At 40.1% G+C, this 17,671-nt stretch overlaps 2 protein-coding genes across 3 annotated transcripts; both read right to left on the minus strand.

Moving 5' to 3' along the window:
- Positions 1 to 456: 456 nt before the first annotated feature.
- On the minus strand, positions 457 to 3,192 carry LOC146374373 (uncharacterized). Its single transcript, XM_084951768.1, has 3 exons — positions 2,668 to 3,192; positions 1,403 to 1,447; positions 457 to 1,310 (listed from the first exon to the last, which is right to left on the minus strand). The coding sequence occupies exons 2-3, from the start codon at positions 1,440 to 1,442 to the stop codon at positions 457 to 459; spliced, it is 894 nt and encodes a 297-aa protein (XP_084807894.1). The 5' UTR covers positions 1,443 to 1,447; positions 2,668 to 3,192.
- Positions 3,193 to 11,968: 8,776 nt separating this feature from the next.
- Positions 11,969 to 15,046, minus strand: LOC146374374 (uncharacterized). 2 transcript variants are annotated; one of them, XM_084951688.1, is made up of 3 exons: positions 14,713 to 15,046; positions 13,447 to 13,491; positions 12,489 to 13,354 (listed from the first exon to the last, which is right to left on the minus strand). In XM_084951688.1, the coding sequence occupies exons 2-3, from the start codon at positions 13,484 to 13,486 to the stop codon at positions 12,489 to 12,491; spliced, it is 906 nt and encodes a 301-aa protein (XP_084807814.1). In that variant the 5' UTR covers positions 13,487 to 13,491; positions 14,713 to 15,046. The 2 variants fall into 2 exon arrangements, with proteins under 2 accessions (XP_084807815.1, XP_084807814.1); XM_084951689.1 differs by lacking the exon at positions 14,713 to 15,046 and having other exon boundaries at positions 11,969 to 13,354; positions 13,447 to 13,601.
- Between the last annotated feature and the right edge of the window lie 2,625 nt (positions 15,047 to 17,671).

The following is a 17,671-nucleotide window of genomic DNA, read 5'->3' on the forward strand; positions in this document are numbered from 1 at the left end:
TCAGTCGTGCGACCGTTTTGGGGATCGTCCCGAGTTTGGCCTTGATCGTGTGTCGTGCGTCGTCTACATAACGAGGGTAACGGGGTAACGAGAAGCGATTAAAACCTCACGACCAGCTCCCGATCATCAATCGGGAGCTGGTCGTAAGAAATCGTAAGAAAATCAAACCTGTCGTCCTGAGGGTGTCACCGCAGCGTCGCGCACGCGCAAACGCAGAAATGAGAGCGAAAAGACGGAGTAGAACGGCGGCGCGGCGTGTGATCTGGACACAAGCGATGGAGGCACAAACTTCTCACCCCTGCGAGTCAATCGTACAGTTTGAGCAGGAGCTGAATAACGCGACTGAAAGAAATCGCACAGTGTATGCCCAGCTTATTGCAGCATGGAGGATTCAGGGTCACCTGAGTAGGCCATCAGCCTACTAAAAGGATACTGAAGAAACCCGTCGAAGTAGTCTTAGTCTTCATCGCTGCTGCTGCTGGACTCATTTGAACACCTCCGAAGTTTGCAAACAGGCAAGTATTCCTCTTCTTCCTCAAAGTCCTCTCGGGAACGCTTCCTCGAGCCTCCAGCTTCATGGTCGTCAAGCTCTTCTTGTGCATCTTCAAAAAGTCCATCACTGCTGCTCTCAGAGTGGTCGTACACAGTTGAGCTGGTCCCCGAATCAGAGTTTGCAAGCCTGGATTTTTTGCTATTACGCTCTTCTTCGTCTACGTCTTCCTCTCTGGACCTTTTCGTGGATCCACCAGGCTGCGGTTCTTCTTCTGTTACCTGCTGATTGATGTCCTCATCGGCAATATTACCAACATGAGGACAGCCCTCGCTATCAGTGTCAGAAGCAGAGAAGAAGTCAGAGTCATCGTCGCTCCATCTGATTCTTTTGTTGGGTTCCAAATCTTCCTCATCCATCTCTCTAGACCTCCTCCTGGAAACACTTGGCTGAGGGTCCTCTTCTGGGATGTACTGGTGAACATCCACACGGTCTTCAAATGCCTCCTCATTTTCAATGCCAACAACAACCACAGCATTATGATCCTTGTGCTGTTCATTGTTGTCAGCATTGGCATTATTGTCCCTCACATTAATATTTTGAGCGTTGACATTGTTGTCATTGTGATCGTCATTGTAATCGTCGTCATCGTCACCGTAGAGGTCATCATATTGTTCCAGTACTGAAGCTATTAGCTCATGCAGAAACCAACGAATGTCACGGAGAGCGAGATACAGATTGTTCACGAAGCCTCCATTAACTGGTTCATTAGCAGGTTCCTGATCTCCATGTGCAAACCTTTGTGGGTTACCCTGTTGGCCTGCAAGATCATTAAATCTTTTAATTAACATCCATAACTATCTGCTGAAAATCTGTTTTTCATCAATTTCAAGACTGAGTACATGTGCTTACCGTTTTGGTTATTTTGTGGTCCATCTCCACTTCCACTCATTTTGACTACAAGGAACACAAAACAACAATGATCAGTGAACCTCAACTAAGAATGTTCAGAGAATTTGCTTTTTTTGTGATGACTTTAGGCTGCGTCCGAACGTACACGGCTATGTTTGAAAACGCACGTTTTCCTTTTTCGTTTAAAAAAAAATAAATCCAGTCCACATGTGCAGTTTTGAAAAAATATCTCCTTCCACATCTAAACGCTAAAAACAAAGTGAAACGCTGTCAAGAACACGCCAAATCTTAACCGTGTAGAAATGTTGGCCAATCAGAAGTCTAGAAGCCTGGGTGGGAAAACCTCACAAAACCTTACGTACTTCTGAGAAGTTTTTGTCTTTTTCTGGAAAAGCAGCTAATTTTGTGTTACTTTCACGTGCCTTCATCGTTTCAAATGTTAATAACTAAAGACAGCTTTTTGGCTGGAACAGATTCACAACTTTGGAATGGACAAAATGCATACAGCATACATAAATGTAATCTTTTTAAATTACATTTATTCCAAACCGACGTCAGGATTTGGGTTGTGAGAGCGTCTGTGTTGAATGTAGAAGCCACGTCTGATGCCTCTGTGTTTCTAAATGGAGGCACAGTAACTGTGTGTGTATATGTAAGTGTGTAAAAACTGCAGATACTAAGATTAACAGACACAGTATGTTGTCTACATCCGCCATTGTAGAAACTGATCTCATGTAAACACTAACGTGGCCACAGCGTGACGTCAACAGCGGCGCACACTTTTGACATTGCCTGAGTAAATGTCCGTTTTCCTCGTCCACACCTAAACACAAAAACGTCGTTTTCAAAAATCTCACCTTTCAGTGACTCAATCTGCTGTTTAGGTGTGGAAGAAAGGCCCAAATGCAGAGACAAAGCTGCGCTTTCAAACATGTGGACGCAGCCTCAGTTTCTCAGAAATTCTAATAGTTTGTTTGAGAACAAAACTTAAGTCTTCTCTATTTTCCTAAATGAACAAAATAATCTCAGAAATAATCGTGTTAAAAAGAGCTTCTGTCACTCTAAGATATGATTAAGAACATTTTCTAATTTATGTACATTTGTTTTCCTGAATAATAGATCCACATCATCCTCTCTATGATGGAAAATATAGTCTAGTCTTGCACAATGTAAAGTACATAAATACTGTCCTGGCAGGCAGGAAAATCAGGCTTTATATATTTAAGTAAATGATCTTAAGTTTATAAACTGAAATTTGAGCTTACTTTAGTTCTTGGTAAATTACAGAGCAGTTAATCCTCAGGGAAACGTGGAAATGTCACTAAATAGTGGTCTGCTTTCATACGGTTGCAGTGTCTCTTCAGTTTTGTGTTCATATGCTGATGTTTTCATTCAAAACCTGCTTAAATGCTGTGATGTCACTTTAGCAGCAAAGACTGCGGAATGTGCAGAGATTCTTTTTACATCAAGTTGTTTGCTCAGAGTTTGATATCTTTTAAATGGAGACAAAACAAAACAGACAGAAGTGAATCTAAAAGACTAAAGCAGTCAATGTGTTATTATTTTTATTTATTCTAATAGTTCCTGTAAAGTTCTACTCTAAGAGATTCATCTCGGCCTTCATGCAGGATTAAAGCTCAATAATGAGGACACACACACAAAATATAAAACATTTCTTTATGATTGTTAGGCAAAGTTATCAAACATATATCCACTAATATGGTCTCATTCTTGCTCTGCTCCCTAATTTTTCCCTGGAGGCATCGCTATGGCAACAAAACAACAAGCTGTTTCCAGAGCTTAATATTTAACACGTCTTTGTTATAAACTTTATTTGTACAAATCTGTGATGTCGATGTGCATAACGTGGGATTTAGACCTCGGAGGGTTAATCAACAAATCACGAAAAATTAGCTTTAAATTTGTGTTCATGACGGTGCAGATTTCTGACATTTTGTGTACTTTAAGCATTTAACAATTTGATTGTTTTCTAATAAAAACTGTGTGAAACTCAAGTTAGACCTGTGTTTGTAAATGAACCGCCCCATGTTGTGTAGCTTTCTGGATTTTATACTTATTGGGCTACATATTAATTTACTATACAGTAGATAAAATCTAAACTCACATGTTTTATGTAAGTAAATTGTTTAATCATGTGGGCTACAGACAGTAATCAAGTTATGGACTATATTGATATGAGAAACGTGCATACTTACTGCATTTGAATCATTTTAACCATATGTAACCACCTGCGTGTCATGGTCCCGGGACTTCTACCTGGTTTTTTGTGTGTCTTGTATTGTTGTTGTTTGATGTCAGTTTTAGGGTCCCTCGGTTGTTCTGTTAAGATGTTGCTTATTTGATTTCCCCTCGTGACTTTACCCCCTGTGTGTCCCCTCTGTGTGTCTGCCAGTCCCCATGCCTCGTTTCTCCTCCTTGTGTTTTATTCCATGTTTTCCCAGCCCGCTATGTCTGTGTTCTCTTCCAATCTGGTCTGCGTCTCTGTGTGCTTCCTGTTTTACTTTGATAGTCTCCCGTCAGTGTTGTGTTACTCCTGCCGCCGTGTCTCGTTATGATTATCAGTGTCACCTGTGTTCCCCGTGAGCTCCCACTTCCCTCGTTAACCCTCTGTGTATTTGTGTCCGCGTCTCCTACATTTCCTACATAATAGAGCTATAATAAATGTGTGTTTGGGTTTTTAAGGTACAGAAATCAGCTGCTAAAATAATTGTTTTGACTTTTGGTGTTGGGAATGCTTTACGGTCTGTTCTGTAGGAACGCTGAATTAATATATTGACTGTCTGGCCCCTTCTGGCTATTTAATAGTTGCTGAAGGAGATTTTGTTCATCCCCAGCTGATCTCATCCATATTTATATAAAATCTAGCATACTCCACACCACACAAAGTCAGAAGCCAGTTAAAATCTGTACGTGGTACCTGAGGCGGTGCTGCACTGACCAGTGGTTTCTGGCTATTTGCTGGTTCAGCCTGCCTATCACTGCAACTCTTGGCTCTTATTGGTCAGGCTGACGGCATGCTCACTCAACACAATATGAAACAGAGGACAACAATAGAAACATTAGTGCTGTTAGTCTGCTGCACTATAGCTACAGCGGTATGAAAACTGCCTTTTCATTGTCACTCACTCACTAGTTTTCACCTTCCCAGTTTATCACCCTCTATTTTCAGCATACCCCCTATGTAGCACTATATGGTGTGTGTGTGTGTGTACAGAGAGGCAGCCAGGTTCATAATGGATATGAGGAAGTGTTTTGTTTTTTTTTAAAAAAGGAGCCACATTCAGGTAAAAGTGTAAAATCAAACGATCCATCAATAAAGGATAATGTTGGATCAGTGTTTCAATACTTATATCCTTGATTAGATGTACATGTGGTTTGGTTATTTGCCTTTTGGTTAAAAGGAAACTGAGAGAGGACTTTTTTATTAGTGATCTTAATAGTATTTTTTAATCTAATTGAGAGAGTGACTTGGGGTTAATGTCTTGCCCAAGGACAGTTAGCATGCAGTCTGGAGCAGCCAGGGATCGACCCAAAAACCATCTGATTAGTAGATGACCTGCTCCACCTCCTGAGCCACAGCCGCCCCTTTTAGAGGTAAAGAATGATTTAGAAAGTAAGTACAGTAATTTTTTGAGGTGATTTGATTAAAGTAATCAAAGCAAGACGGCCGCTCACAGGTCGGAGCCGTTCAGCCGGTAATATTCAAACTTTTCAAACTTCTCCGAGAAACTGACCTCGGCCAGCAGGCCTGAGTTTGCTGCTTTCTGGAAGCTCTTCTGAGTAAACCCACAGACTATTATACTCTGGCTTTACAGCTTTAAGAAACAACAGACAGTTAATCTTCATATTCAAGAAATTAGCTTTAGCAAAAATTAGCATTAGCTACTAGCAGCTGCTAGCTCGCCAGTTAAAATAAAAGAAGAAAGGACCCCTGGACTGGAATGGCTGGTTAAGATAAATATTTTATTGGAGTCTCACGAGTAACACAAACTAAAGACAGTATGCCACCCAAGAAAGGCCCAACACCAGAGGAGGTCGAGGATATAAAAACCTCCCTCGGAGCACTGTGCGGAGACGTGGCCGCAGTCAGGGCGCAGCAGGAGCTGCTTCTGGGGCTTTTGGAGGAGGTAAAACAGCTACGCCTCCAAAATGCTGAGAAGGACAGACGAATTATGGATCTTGAGCGGCGGGTGGATGAGCTGGAGCAGTACACCCGTACGAACGATGTGGTCATTAGCGGTATAAAAATCAAGCCGGGAGCGTCGGGGAGCCCAGTGACGAGGAGACCCGCTCGGTGGAGCAACAGGTGGCCTCCTTCCTCCAAAGCAAGGGGATAGAGATGGACCTGGAGCACATAGAAGCATGTCACCCACTGCCCAGGAGGAGTGACAGACCGCCGGCCGTCATTATGAGATTCGTCAATCGGAAGAACAAGGTCGCACTGCTGAAACAAGGACGCAAACTGAAAGGCACGGACGTTTTCATTAATGAGCATCTGACACGAAAAAACGCAGACATCGCGAGGAAGGCAAGGCAACTGAAGAAGAACGGTAAAATACAACATACATGGGTAACAAACTGCAAGATTTTCATTAAGCTAAACGGGACACCAGAAGAGGCAAAAGTACTGATAGTGAGGAACATGGAGGATCTGGACAAGTACAACTGACACTAATGTATCGAGGCAATATATAACTCTAATGACAATCAAATGATAAATACACCAACATCTCTAATTACACCAGGAAATGACATGGACACGTTGAAATCAATTCTCCAACAGAAAGTAATTGATCTAGATTGTGAATATAAGGAGCATAATATAATAGACCCAGAAATAGATTCTGAAAGTAATTTTCTTTCTTCTTTTGTTAAAAATTGTAATTATTTCACACAGGAACAATATGAAAAAAAAATCAACCTAGACGGGAAGCTCTCATTAATTCACTTTAACAACAGAAGTATGTACTCTAATTTTGATTTCATTAAGGACTACTTGCAACAATTTTCTCGCCCCTTCAGTGTTATAGCCATCACTGAAACTTGGTTCAATGTCGATAAAGGAATAGATTTCTGTTTGAATGGATATGATTTAAAATACATGAATAGATTAAATAAGGCGGGCGGCGGGGTTGCTATATATGTTCATAACTCTATAAAATATAATGTTGTAACAACTATGTCTATGGCTATTGATGGAATTTTGGAATGTTTGACTATTGAGATCATGAATGAAAAAAAGAGAAATGTTATAATAAGTTGCATATATCGGACACCCAGTTCAAGTATTGACACCTTTTATGAATGGATAGAAAAAATGTTTGCTTCGGTGAACCAAAAATTACTATTCATCTGTGGTGATTTTAATATTGATTTGCTAAACCCAACAAGGTTAAAAGCCATTGATGACTTTACTGACACGATGTACAGCTTATCACTATATCCAACAATAACAAAGCCAAGCAGAATAACATCATATAGCGCCACTATTATTGACAACATTTTTACTAATGTCATGGATTTCCAAATTAATAGTGGCCTGCTTGTCTGTGACATAACTGACCACTTACCAGTTTTTACTTTGTGTGACTGTGATTTAAAAAAAATAGATACCAAGATTACGATAGCAAAGCGAACAATAAATGAAGAAGCAATTCATGCCTTCAATTTCGATTTAGCACAACAAGATTGGCGTTCGGTGTATGAAGAGTCAGATGTGGACAAGGCTTATGATAATTTCCTAGATATATTCACTATGTTGTACAATAAACATTGTCCTGTAAATGAACACAAGACAAAGAAAAAAAAGATAAAAAGTCCTTGGTTCACAAAAGGAATTATCAATGCTTGCAAAAAGAAAAACAATCTGTATAAACAGTTCATCAAAGTAAAAACAAAAGAAGTGGAACAAAGATATAAAGCATATAGAAATAAATTGACTGATATTATAAGAACGAGTAAACAACTTTATTATAGAAGAAGATTATATGAAAATAAAAACAATATAAAAGGAACTTGGGATGTGTTAAATAACTTAATTAAACAAGGATCTTCTGGAACATCATATCCTGAATGTTTCATTGATGCAAATGGTGAAAATCATAACATGAGTAACATTGTAGATGGGTTCAATAAATTTTTTATAAATGTTGGCCCTGAACTAGCAGCGGACATCCCGTGTCAAAAAAATGAAAATATCAGTAATATAAAATCAAATCCCTCTTCACTGTTCCTCTCAGCTACAAATGAGCAAGAAGTAATAAATATCACATTAAAATGTAAAAGTAAGTCTTCAATGGATTATCATGACATAAATATGTCTGTAGTTAAACAGGTTATTCTGAATATTGCTAGTCCCTTAACATATGTCTGTAATTTATCATTTCAGTCCGGTTGTTTTCCAAAAAAAATGAAAATTGCGAAGGTAATACCACTATACAAAAGTAATGACAAACACAGTTTTACCAATTATAGGCCTATTTCTCTACTGCCTCAATTCTCAAAAATTTTAGAAAAACTTTTTAATTCAAGATTAGAAAAATTCCTTGAAAAACATCAAATAATAAATGTTGGTCAGTATGGTTTCAGAACGCAAAGAACCACTTCAATGGCGATAATTGAGGCAGTAGAAGAAATTACCAATGCACTGGATAAAAATAAATATGCAGTTGGTATTTTTGTTGATCTCAAAAAGGCCTTCGACACAATCAATCACTCAATTTTATTGGATAAATTGGAAAGATATGGTATTCGAGGGAAAGCTGGTAACTGGTTAAAAAGTTACCTAACGGGTCGGGAACAATATGTTAGCATAGGGCATTACCACTCAGAGAAACTTGGTATTACATGTGGTGTTCCCCAAGGGTCAGTGTTGGGACCAAAACTTTTCAATGTATACATAAATGATATTTTTGATGTTTCTCAAAAACTTAAACTCATACTGTTCGCAGATGACACAAACATATTTTTCAGTAGCGATGATTATACTGATCTTGTAATGACCGTAAACAGGGAGCTAAAATTAATAAAAAAATGGATGGACATAAATAAATTATCATTAAATATAAATAAAACTAAAGCAATGTTTTTCGGTAATTTAAAATATAATATAGAATTACCAATTATCATTGAAGGTGTACCAATTGATAATGTGAGTGAAGACAAATTTTTGGGAGTCGTAATTGATAACAAAATTTCATGGAAACCCCACGTCAGACACATAAAAACCAAAATTTCCAGAAGCCTCGCAGTTTTGAACAAAGTGAAACCATACCTTGATAAAGATGCACTTCGTACTCTGTACTGTACCCTGGTTCTTCCATATCTTACATATTGTGTGGAAGTGTGGGGAAACACATATAAAAATACAACTAATCCATTAGTCACAGTACAGAAACGAGCACTGCGTATTATTCACAAGGCTGGTTATCTAGATCATACTCACAAACTCTTTCTTCAGGCAAAGTTACTTAAATTCCAGGATCTGGTTAATTACAATACATCCATAATCTTATACAAAGCCTTTAATAAACTTCTACCTACAAATTTACAAATTCTATTTGAAATTCGAGAAAGGGTTTATAATGTGAGAGGCTTCGGGGAATTCAAATTACCCAGAACTCGAACAACCCGTAAAGGTTTTTGTGTGTCTGTATGTGGTGTGAAAATCTGGAACAGTCTGAGTTTACAACTGAAACAATGCAAAAATATTCATAGATTTAAATTCCTCTACAAACAGTTGGTCTGGTCACAGTATACTCAATGATGGTTTTAGTGTGCTCTGTAATGTCTGTTCTCTTACCATTGCTGGTAAGGATTCCAAAAAAAAAAAAAAAAAAAAAAAAGTGTGTGCGTATGTATGTACATGTGTGTGTAGATATATATGTATGTATATGTATGTGTGTTTGTCACTATGTAATTATTATTGCCTGTTACCTGTGGTAACGCAATTTATAATTATTATATATTCTGTATTTAGTTATGATGGTTCTAATTGTTGTTGCAAGCTGCCGTTGAGATGCTTGCATGTGCCCGGGGCTGTTGATGGTTTGTTTGGTTGTAACGATGGGCGTAGCTGTGGGAAGCTTATTGTTTTTTGTTGATGAGTGAGTATAGGGGTGGGATTTAATAAGTTTTCTTCGTCCCACTCCTTTTCAGGTAATTTTTGTTTTTTGTTTTGTGCACTTTATGTTCAATATATGTATTTTGTTGTGCCTGAAATGAATAAAGAAAAGAAAAAAAATCATTTTTGCTTCTAATTACATAATTAAGGTGTAATTACATCTTCCAACAAATTGATACATAAACGTATCATTTATCTACTAAAAATACATAGGAGCTGGCGTCATGTTGTGGAAGCTGCCATCTTGCCCCACCATCATACACTGGCTGAGATGGGCATCGCTGCTCCGCCTTTTCATGTTTTCTGTAAGTGGATTTATACATTACTTTGAATTTAAAGATGTCAAATAGCTCTTTCACACTACATATGACCATTTCACATTTGTACATGTATATTTTGGTGATCTCTTTCTCAGTATGTTTTTCTTCTTATGGAAATAAGCTAAGATTAAACCGGTTAATGTTAGGCTCCAGTGTCCTAAAAAAATCACACCTTTCCCCTGATAAACAAATTGATTGGATTCTCACATTGTGTGGGAATTGATTATCAATTACAACTTCAATGAGCCACTTCAAAGAAAGTTTCACCCGCGTGGGCAGCAACAGAAAGTCCAGATGTGGAAACAGAAGGTTTCCACATTAAAATATCGATATTTTAATCCTTTTGGGTGAAATTGTAGTTTTTCATTAACAGGAACACAGTGGAAAGAAACTATCATTCAGATTGTCTACATTGGAAAGAACTACTCCCTCTTCCGCCTTTTATAGTCATGTGTGAAATACGGCTGTATAAATGTGTGGCAGCCTGTGGCGTGCGCACTCACAACAATGGCTGAGCGTAACTGGAGTCATGTGCGCACGTATTTTACATCCACAAACAGCCGAGACGTGGTTTGCGATACATGTGGCAGGAAAGTGAGGTGTTGTGGCAACACCACTAACCTTGTCAAACACCTCAAAGTAAATCATATCACAGAATATGACGAGCTTATGTTGAGGCAAACTGAAGAGGAGGAGAAGGACGGGTGCTGCTAGGGTGAGACAGACGTCTCTCAGGGAGTCCTTTAGTGCTGCAGGCAGGCAAGGTGTTCACATAGCGCACAACTTCAGGTTTTTATTTCTATATGATGAATTCTGCATTATTAAGTGATAAGAACAAGTAATCTGATGTCCTGTAATGATTATGACGCTATAATTTGAGATACAATAAAAGAGTAAAGTTTTTGTACAAAGTATCGGATCAGTATCGTCGATACCACCCTGAATTTTACTTGGTATCGGATCGGAAAGGAAATCAGTGGTATCGCACATCACTAGTGATCAAACGTCAGGCCAAGCTGGAACTGATTCCTGTCTTCTGTGACTTCTACAACACTGTCCAATAGAGACACATGAATGAAATGCAGCGTCATTAAAAACACTGATGATCTTTATTTAAAAATGTAATATATTTACATCTGAATAAACTTTTAGGCATTACGCTGACGGACGGATGGACGGACCATGAATGCTTTCTCATCCTTCTTGTCATGCAGCATGGAAGTGTCTGAGGGGCTTTTCCACTTGGAATCGGGATACTGTGTCCACACTTCAGAGGTGGAGTTTCCAGCATCTCACCTGGGCCTCATCTGCAAACAATCAGCAGGAGGGCTTCTTAAACCAGCGCTGCCTGCTACTCCTCGCCAGTTTGTTCTGCCATCTCCAGTGGTAACTAGGCTTCCCCTCTGCTCCAGTTCTGGCGTGCTCCTTCCCTGTGTTTAACCTTGTTTTCCCTGTGTTTAGGTCTCCTCTGCCAACATACTCATCCTACCCTCAAACTCCCTTACCCGTCCAGCAACTTCTTCTCCCTCTGTTGCAGAATTCCCGTTGGATTGTTCCCATCAGGAGCCAGGTGTTCAGTCTCTCGATAGCTTTTCCTCTGGTTCCTGCTCTCTGCTGACACTCCTAGCTCGAGCCACGTTCTCCATTCCCTCTCTTTAAACAAAGTCTCATAAATAGTTTAACCATGTGCATTGAATCTGCATTTGGGTCTAAGCTTTCTATGGAGGGAAGAAATCATCACAGTGACATCTATTCAATTTTCAATTCAATTTTATTTAAAGAGCGCCAAATGACAGCAACAGTCAGCTGAAGGCGCTTTATATTGTAAGATATACTTACAAAGAAAACCCCAACAATCATATGACCCCCTATGAGCAAGCACTTTGGCGACAGTGGGAAGGAAAAACTCCCTTTTAACAGGAAGAAACCTCCAGCAGAACCAGGCTCAGGGAGGGGCGGCCATCTGCTGCGACCGGTTGGGGAGGGGCAGGGAAAATAGTATAAAGACGTGGAAGAGAGACAGAGGTTAATAACAAGTACCATTCAGTGCAGAGAGGTCTATTAAACATAGTGGGTGAAGAAGAAACACCCAGTGCATCATGGGAATCCCCCGGCAGCCTAATGCTGGGCATACACTGCGATTTTTGGCCCATTTTGAGCCGATTTTTCAGTCGTGCGACCGTTTTGGGGATCGTCCCGAGTTTGGCCTTGATCGTGTGTCGTGCGTCGTCTACATAACGAGGGTAACGGGGTAACGAGAAGCGATTAAAACCTCACGACCAGCTCCCGATCATCAATCGGGAGCTGGTCGTAAGAAATCGTAAGAAAATCAAACCTGTCGTCCTGAGGGTGTCACCGCAGCGTCGCGCACGCGCAAACGCAGAAATGAGAGCGAAAAGACGGAGTAGAACGGCGGCGCGGCGTGTGATCTGGACACAAGCGATGGAGGCACAAACTTCTCACCCCTGCGAGTCAATCGTACAGTTTGAGCAGGAGCTGAATAACGCGACTGAAAGAAATCGCACAGTGTATGCCCAGCTTATTGCAGCATGGAGGATTCAGGGTCACCTGAGTAGGCCATCAGCCTACTAAAAGGATACTGAAGAAACCCGTCGAAGTAGTCTTAGTCTTCATCGCTGCTGCTGCTGGACTCATCTGAACACCTCCGAAGTTTGCAAACAGGCAAGTATTCCTCTTCTTCCTCAAAGTCCTCTCGGGAACGCTTCCTCGAGCCTCCAGCTTCATGGTTGTCAAGCTCTTCTTGTGCATCTTCAAAAAGTCCATCACTGCTGCTCTCAGAGTGGTCGTACACAGTTGAGCTGGTCCCCGAATCAGAGTTTGCAAGCCTGGATTTTTTGCTATTACGCTCTTCTTCGTCCACGTCTTCCTCTCTGGACCTTTTCGTGGATCCACCAGGCTGCGGTTCTTCTTCTGTTACCTGCTGACTGATGTCCTCATCGGCAATATTACCAACATGAGGACAGCCCTCGCTATCAGTGTCAGAAGCAGAGAAGAAGTCAGAGTCATCATCGCTCCATCTGATTCTTTTGTTGGGTTCCAAATCTTCCTCATCCATCTCTCTAGACCTCCTCCTGGAAACACTTGGCTGAGGGTCCTCTTCTGGGATGTACTGGAGAACATCCACACGGTCTTCAAATGCCTCCTCATTTTCAATGCCAACAACAACCACAGCATTATGATCCTCGTGCTGTTCATTGTTGTCAGCATTGGCATTATTGTCCCTCACATTAATATTTTGAGCGTTGACATTGTTGTCATTGTGATCGTCATTGTGATCATCATTGTGATCGTCGTCATCGTCACCGTAGAGGTCATCATATTGTTCCAGTACTGAAGCTATTAGCTCATGCAGAAACCAACGAATGTCACGGAGAGCGAGATACAGATTGTTCACGAAGCCTCCATTAACTGGTTCATTAGCAGGTTCCTGATCTCCATGTGCAAACCTTTGTGGGTTACCCTGTTGGCCTGCAAGATCATTAAATCTTTTAATTAACATCCATAACTATCTGCTGAAAATCTGTTTTTCATCAATTTCAAGACTGAGTACATGTGCTTACCGTTTTGGTTATTTTGTGGTCCATCTCCACTTCCACTCATTTTGACTACAAGGAACACAAAACAACAATGATCAGTAAACCTCAACTAAGAATGTTCAGAGAATTTGCTTTTTTTGTGATGACTTTAGGCTGCGTCCGAACGTACACGGCTATGTTTGAAAACGCACGTTTTCCTTTTTCGTTTAAAAAAAAAATAAATCCAGTCCACATGTGCAGTTTTGAAAAAATATCTCCTTCCACATCTAAACGCTAAAAACAAAGTGAAACGCTGTCAAGAACACGCCAAATCTTAACCGTGTAGAAATGTTGGCCAATCAGAAGTCTAGAAGCCTGGGTGGGAAAACCTCACAAAACCTTACGTACTTCTGAGAAGTTTTTGTCTTTTTCTGGAAAAGCAGCTAATTTTGTGTTACTTTCACGTGCCTTCATCGTTTCAAATGTTAATAACTAAAGACAGCTTTTTGGCTGGAACAGATTCACAACTTTGGAATGGACAAAATGCATACAGCATACATAAATGTAATCTTTTTAAATTACATTTATTCCAAACCGACGTCAGGATTTGGGTTGTGAGAGCGTCTGTGTTGAATGTAGAAGCCACGTCTGATGCCTCTGTGTTTCTAAATGGAGGCACAGTAACTGTGTGTGTATATGTAAGTGTGTAAAAACTGCAGATACTAAGATTAACAGACACAGTATGTTGTCTACATCTGCCATTGTAGAAACTGATCTCATGTAAACACTAACGTGGCCACAGCGTGACGTCAACAGCGGCGCACACTTTTGACATTGCCTGAGTAAATGTCCGTTTTCCTCGTCCACACCTAAACACAAAAACGTCGTTTTCAAAAATCTCACCTTTCAGTGACTCAATCTGCTGTTTAGGTGTGGAAGAAAGGCCCAAATGCAGAGACAAAGCTGCGCTTTCAAACATGTGGACGCAGCCTCAGTTTCTCAGAAATTCTAATAGTTTGTTTGAGAACAAAACTTAAGTCTTCTCTATTTTCCTAAATGAACAAAATAATCTCAGAAATAATCGTGTTAAAAAGAGCTTCTGTCACTCTAAGATATGATTAAGAACATTTTCTAATTTATGTACATTTGTTTTCCTGAATAATAGATCCACATCATCCTCTCTATGATGGAAAATATAGTCTAGTCTTGCACAATGTAAAGTACATAAATACTGTCCTGGCAGGCAGGAAAATCAGGCTTTATATATTTAAGTAATTGATCTTAAGTTTATAAACTGAAATTTGAGCTTACTTTAGTTCTTGGTAAATTACAGAGCAGTTAATCCTCAGGGAAACGTGGAAATGTCACTAAATAGTGGTCTGCTTTCATACGGTTGCAGTGTCTCTTCAGTTTTGTGTTCATATGCTGATGTTTTCATTCAAAACCTGCTTAAATGCTGTGATGTCACTTTAGCAGCAAAGACTGCGGAATGTGCAGAGATTCTTTTTACATCAAGTTGTTTGCTCAGAGTTTGATATCTTTTAAATGGAGACAAAACAAAACAGACAGAAGTGAATCTAAAAGACTAAAGCAGTCAATGTGTTATTATTTTTATTTATTCTAATAGTTCCTGTAAAGTTCTACTCTAAGAGATTCATCTCGGCCTTCATGCAGGATTAAAGCTCAATAATGAGGACACACACACAAAATATAAAACATTTCTTTGTGATTGTTAGGCAAAGTTATCAAACATATATCCACTAATATGGTCTCATTCTTGCTCTGCTCCCTAATTTTTCCCTGGAGGCATCGCTATGGCAACAAAACAACAAGCTGTCTCCAGTGCTTAATATTTAACACGTCTTTGTTATAAACTTTATTTGTACAAATCTGTGATGTCGATGTGCACAACGTGGGATTTAGACCTCGGAGGGTTAATCAACAAATCACGAAAAATTAGCTTTAAATTTGTGTTCATGACGGTGCAGATTTCTGACATTTTGTGTACTTTAAGCATTTAACAATTTGATTGTTTTCTAATAAAAACTGTGTGAAACTCAAGTTAGACCTGTGTTTGTAAATGAACCGCCCCATGTTGTGTAGCTTTCTGGATTTTATACTTATTGGGCTACATATTAATTTACTATACAGGCTATACAGTAGATAAAATCTAAACTCACATGTTTTATGTAAGTAAATTGTTTAATCATGTGGGCTACAGACAGTAATCAAGTTATGGACTATATTGATATGAGAAACGTGCATACTTACTGCATTTGAATCATTTTAACCATATGTAACCACCTGCGTGTCATGGTCCCGGGACTTCTACCTGGTTTTTTGTGTGTCTTGTATTGTTGTTGTTTGATGTCAGTTTTAGGGTCCCTCGGTTGTTCTGTTAAGATGTTGCTTATTTGATTTCCCCTCGTGACTTTACCCCCTGTGTGTCCCCTCTGTGTGTCTGCCAGTCCCCATGCCTCGTTTCTCCTCCTTGTGTTTTATTCCATGTTTTCCCAGCCCGCTATGTCTGTGTTCTCTTCCAATCTGGTCTGCGTCTCTGTGTGCTTCCTGTTTTACTTTGATAGTCTCCCGTCAGTGTTGTGTTACTCCTGCCGCCGTGTCTCGTTATGATTATCAGTGTCACCTGTGTTCCCCGTGAGCTCCCACTTCCCTCGTTAACCCTCTGTGTATTTGTGTCCGCGTCTCCTACATTTCCTACATAATAGAGCTATAATAAATGTGTGTTTGGGTTTTTAAGGTACAGAAATCAGCTGCTAAAATAATTGTTTTGACTTTTGGTGTTGGGAATGCTTTACGGTCTGTTCTGTAGGAACGCTGAATTAATATATTGACTGTCTGGCCCCTTCTGGCTATTTAATAGTTGCTGAAGGAGATTTTGTTCATCCCCAGCTGATCTCATCCATATTTATATAAAATCTAGCATACTCCACACCACACAAAGTCAGAAGCCAGTTAAAATCTGTACGTGGTACCTGAGGCGGTGCTGCACTGACCAGTTGTTTCTGGCTATTTGCTGGTTCAGCCTGCCTATCACTGCAACTCTTGGCTCTTATTGGTCAGGCTGACGGCATGCTCACTCAACACAATATGAAACAGAGGACAACAATAGAAACATTAGTGCTGTTAGTCTGCTGCACTATAGCTACAGCGGTATGAAAACTGCCTTTTCATTGTCACTCACTCACTAGTTTTCACCTTCCCAGTTTATCACCCTCTATTTTCAGCATACCCCCTATGTAGCACTATATGGTGTGTGTGTGTGTACAGAGAGGCAGCCAGGTTCATAATGGATATGAGGAAGTGTTTTTTTCTTAAAAAAGGAGCCACATTCAGGTAAAAGTGTAAAATCAAACGATCCATCAATAAAGGATAATGTTGGATCAGTGTTTCAATACTTATATCCTTTATTAGATGTACATGTGTTTTGGTTATTTGCGTTTTGGTTAAAAGGAAACTGAGAGAGGACTTTTTTATTAGTGATCTTAATAGTATTTTTTAATCTAATTGAGAGAGTGACTTGGGGTTAATGTCTTGCCCAAGGACAGTTAGCATGCAGTCTGGAGCAGCCAGGGATCGACCCAAAAACCATCTGATTAGTAGATGACCTGCTCCACCTCCTGAGCCACAGCCGCCCCTTTTAGAGGTAAAGAATGATTTAGAAAGTAAGTACAGTAATTTTTTGAGGCGATTTGATTAAAGTAATCAAAGCAAGACGGCCGCTCACAGCTCGGAGCCGTTCAGCCGGTAATATTCAAACTTTTCAAACTTCTCCGAGAAACAGACCTCGCCCAGCAGGCCTGAGTTTGCTGCTTTCTGGAAGCTCTTCTGAGTAAACCCACAGACTATTATACTCTGGCTTTACAGCTTTAAGAAACAACAGACAGTTAATCTTCATATTCAAGAAATTAGCTTTAGCAAAAATTAGCATTAGCTACTAGCAGCTGCTAGCTCGCCAGTTAAAATAAAAGAAGAAAGGACCCCTGGACTGGAATGGCTGGTTAAGATAAATATTTTATTGGAGTCTCACGAGTAACACAAACTAAAGACAGTATGCCACCCAAGAAAGGCCCAACACCAGAGGAGGTCGAGGATATAAAAACCTCCCTCGGAGCACTGTGCGGAGACGTGGCCGCAGTCAGGGCGCAGCAGGAGCTGCTTCTGGGGCTTTTGGAGGAGGTAAAACAGCTACGCCTCCAAAATGCTGAGAAGGACAGACGAATTATGGATCTCGAGCGGCGGGTGAGCTGGA

This window comes from Perissodus microlepis, chromosome 14 (assembly GCF_051167445.1).
Source record: "Perissodus microlepis isolate ML-2025 ecotype Zambia chromosome 14, ASM5116744v1, whole genome shotgun sequence".
In the NCBI taxonomy this organism is placed as follows: Eukaryota; Metazoa; Chordata; class Actinopteri; order Cichliformes; family Cichlidae; genus Perissodus; species Perissodus microlepis.

Coding starts and splice junctions, on each gene's coding strand:
- LOC146374373 (XM_084951768.1), bottom strand. CDS start 1,442: ATGAGTGGAAGTGGAGATGGACCACAAAATAACCAAAACG. Junction 1,311..1,402: donor ACCACAAAATAACCAAAACG/GTAAGCACATGT, acceptor ATGATCTTGCAG/GCCAACAGGGTAACCCACAA.
- LOC146374374 (XM_084951689.1), bottom strand. CDS start 13,486: ATGAGTGGAAGTGGAGATGGACCACAAAATAACCAAAACG. Junction 13,355..13,446: donor ACCACAAAATAACCAAAACG/GTAAGCACATGT, acceptor ATGATCTTGCAG/GCCAACAGGGTAACCCACAA.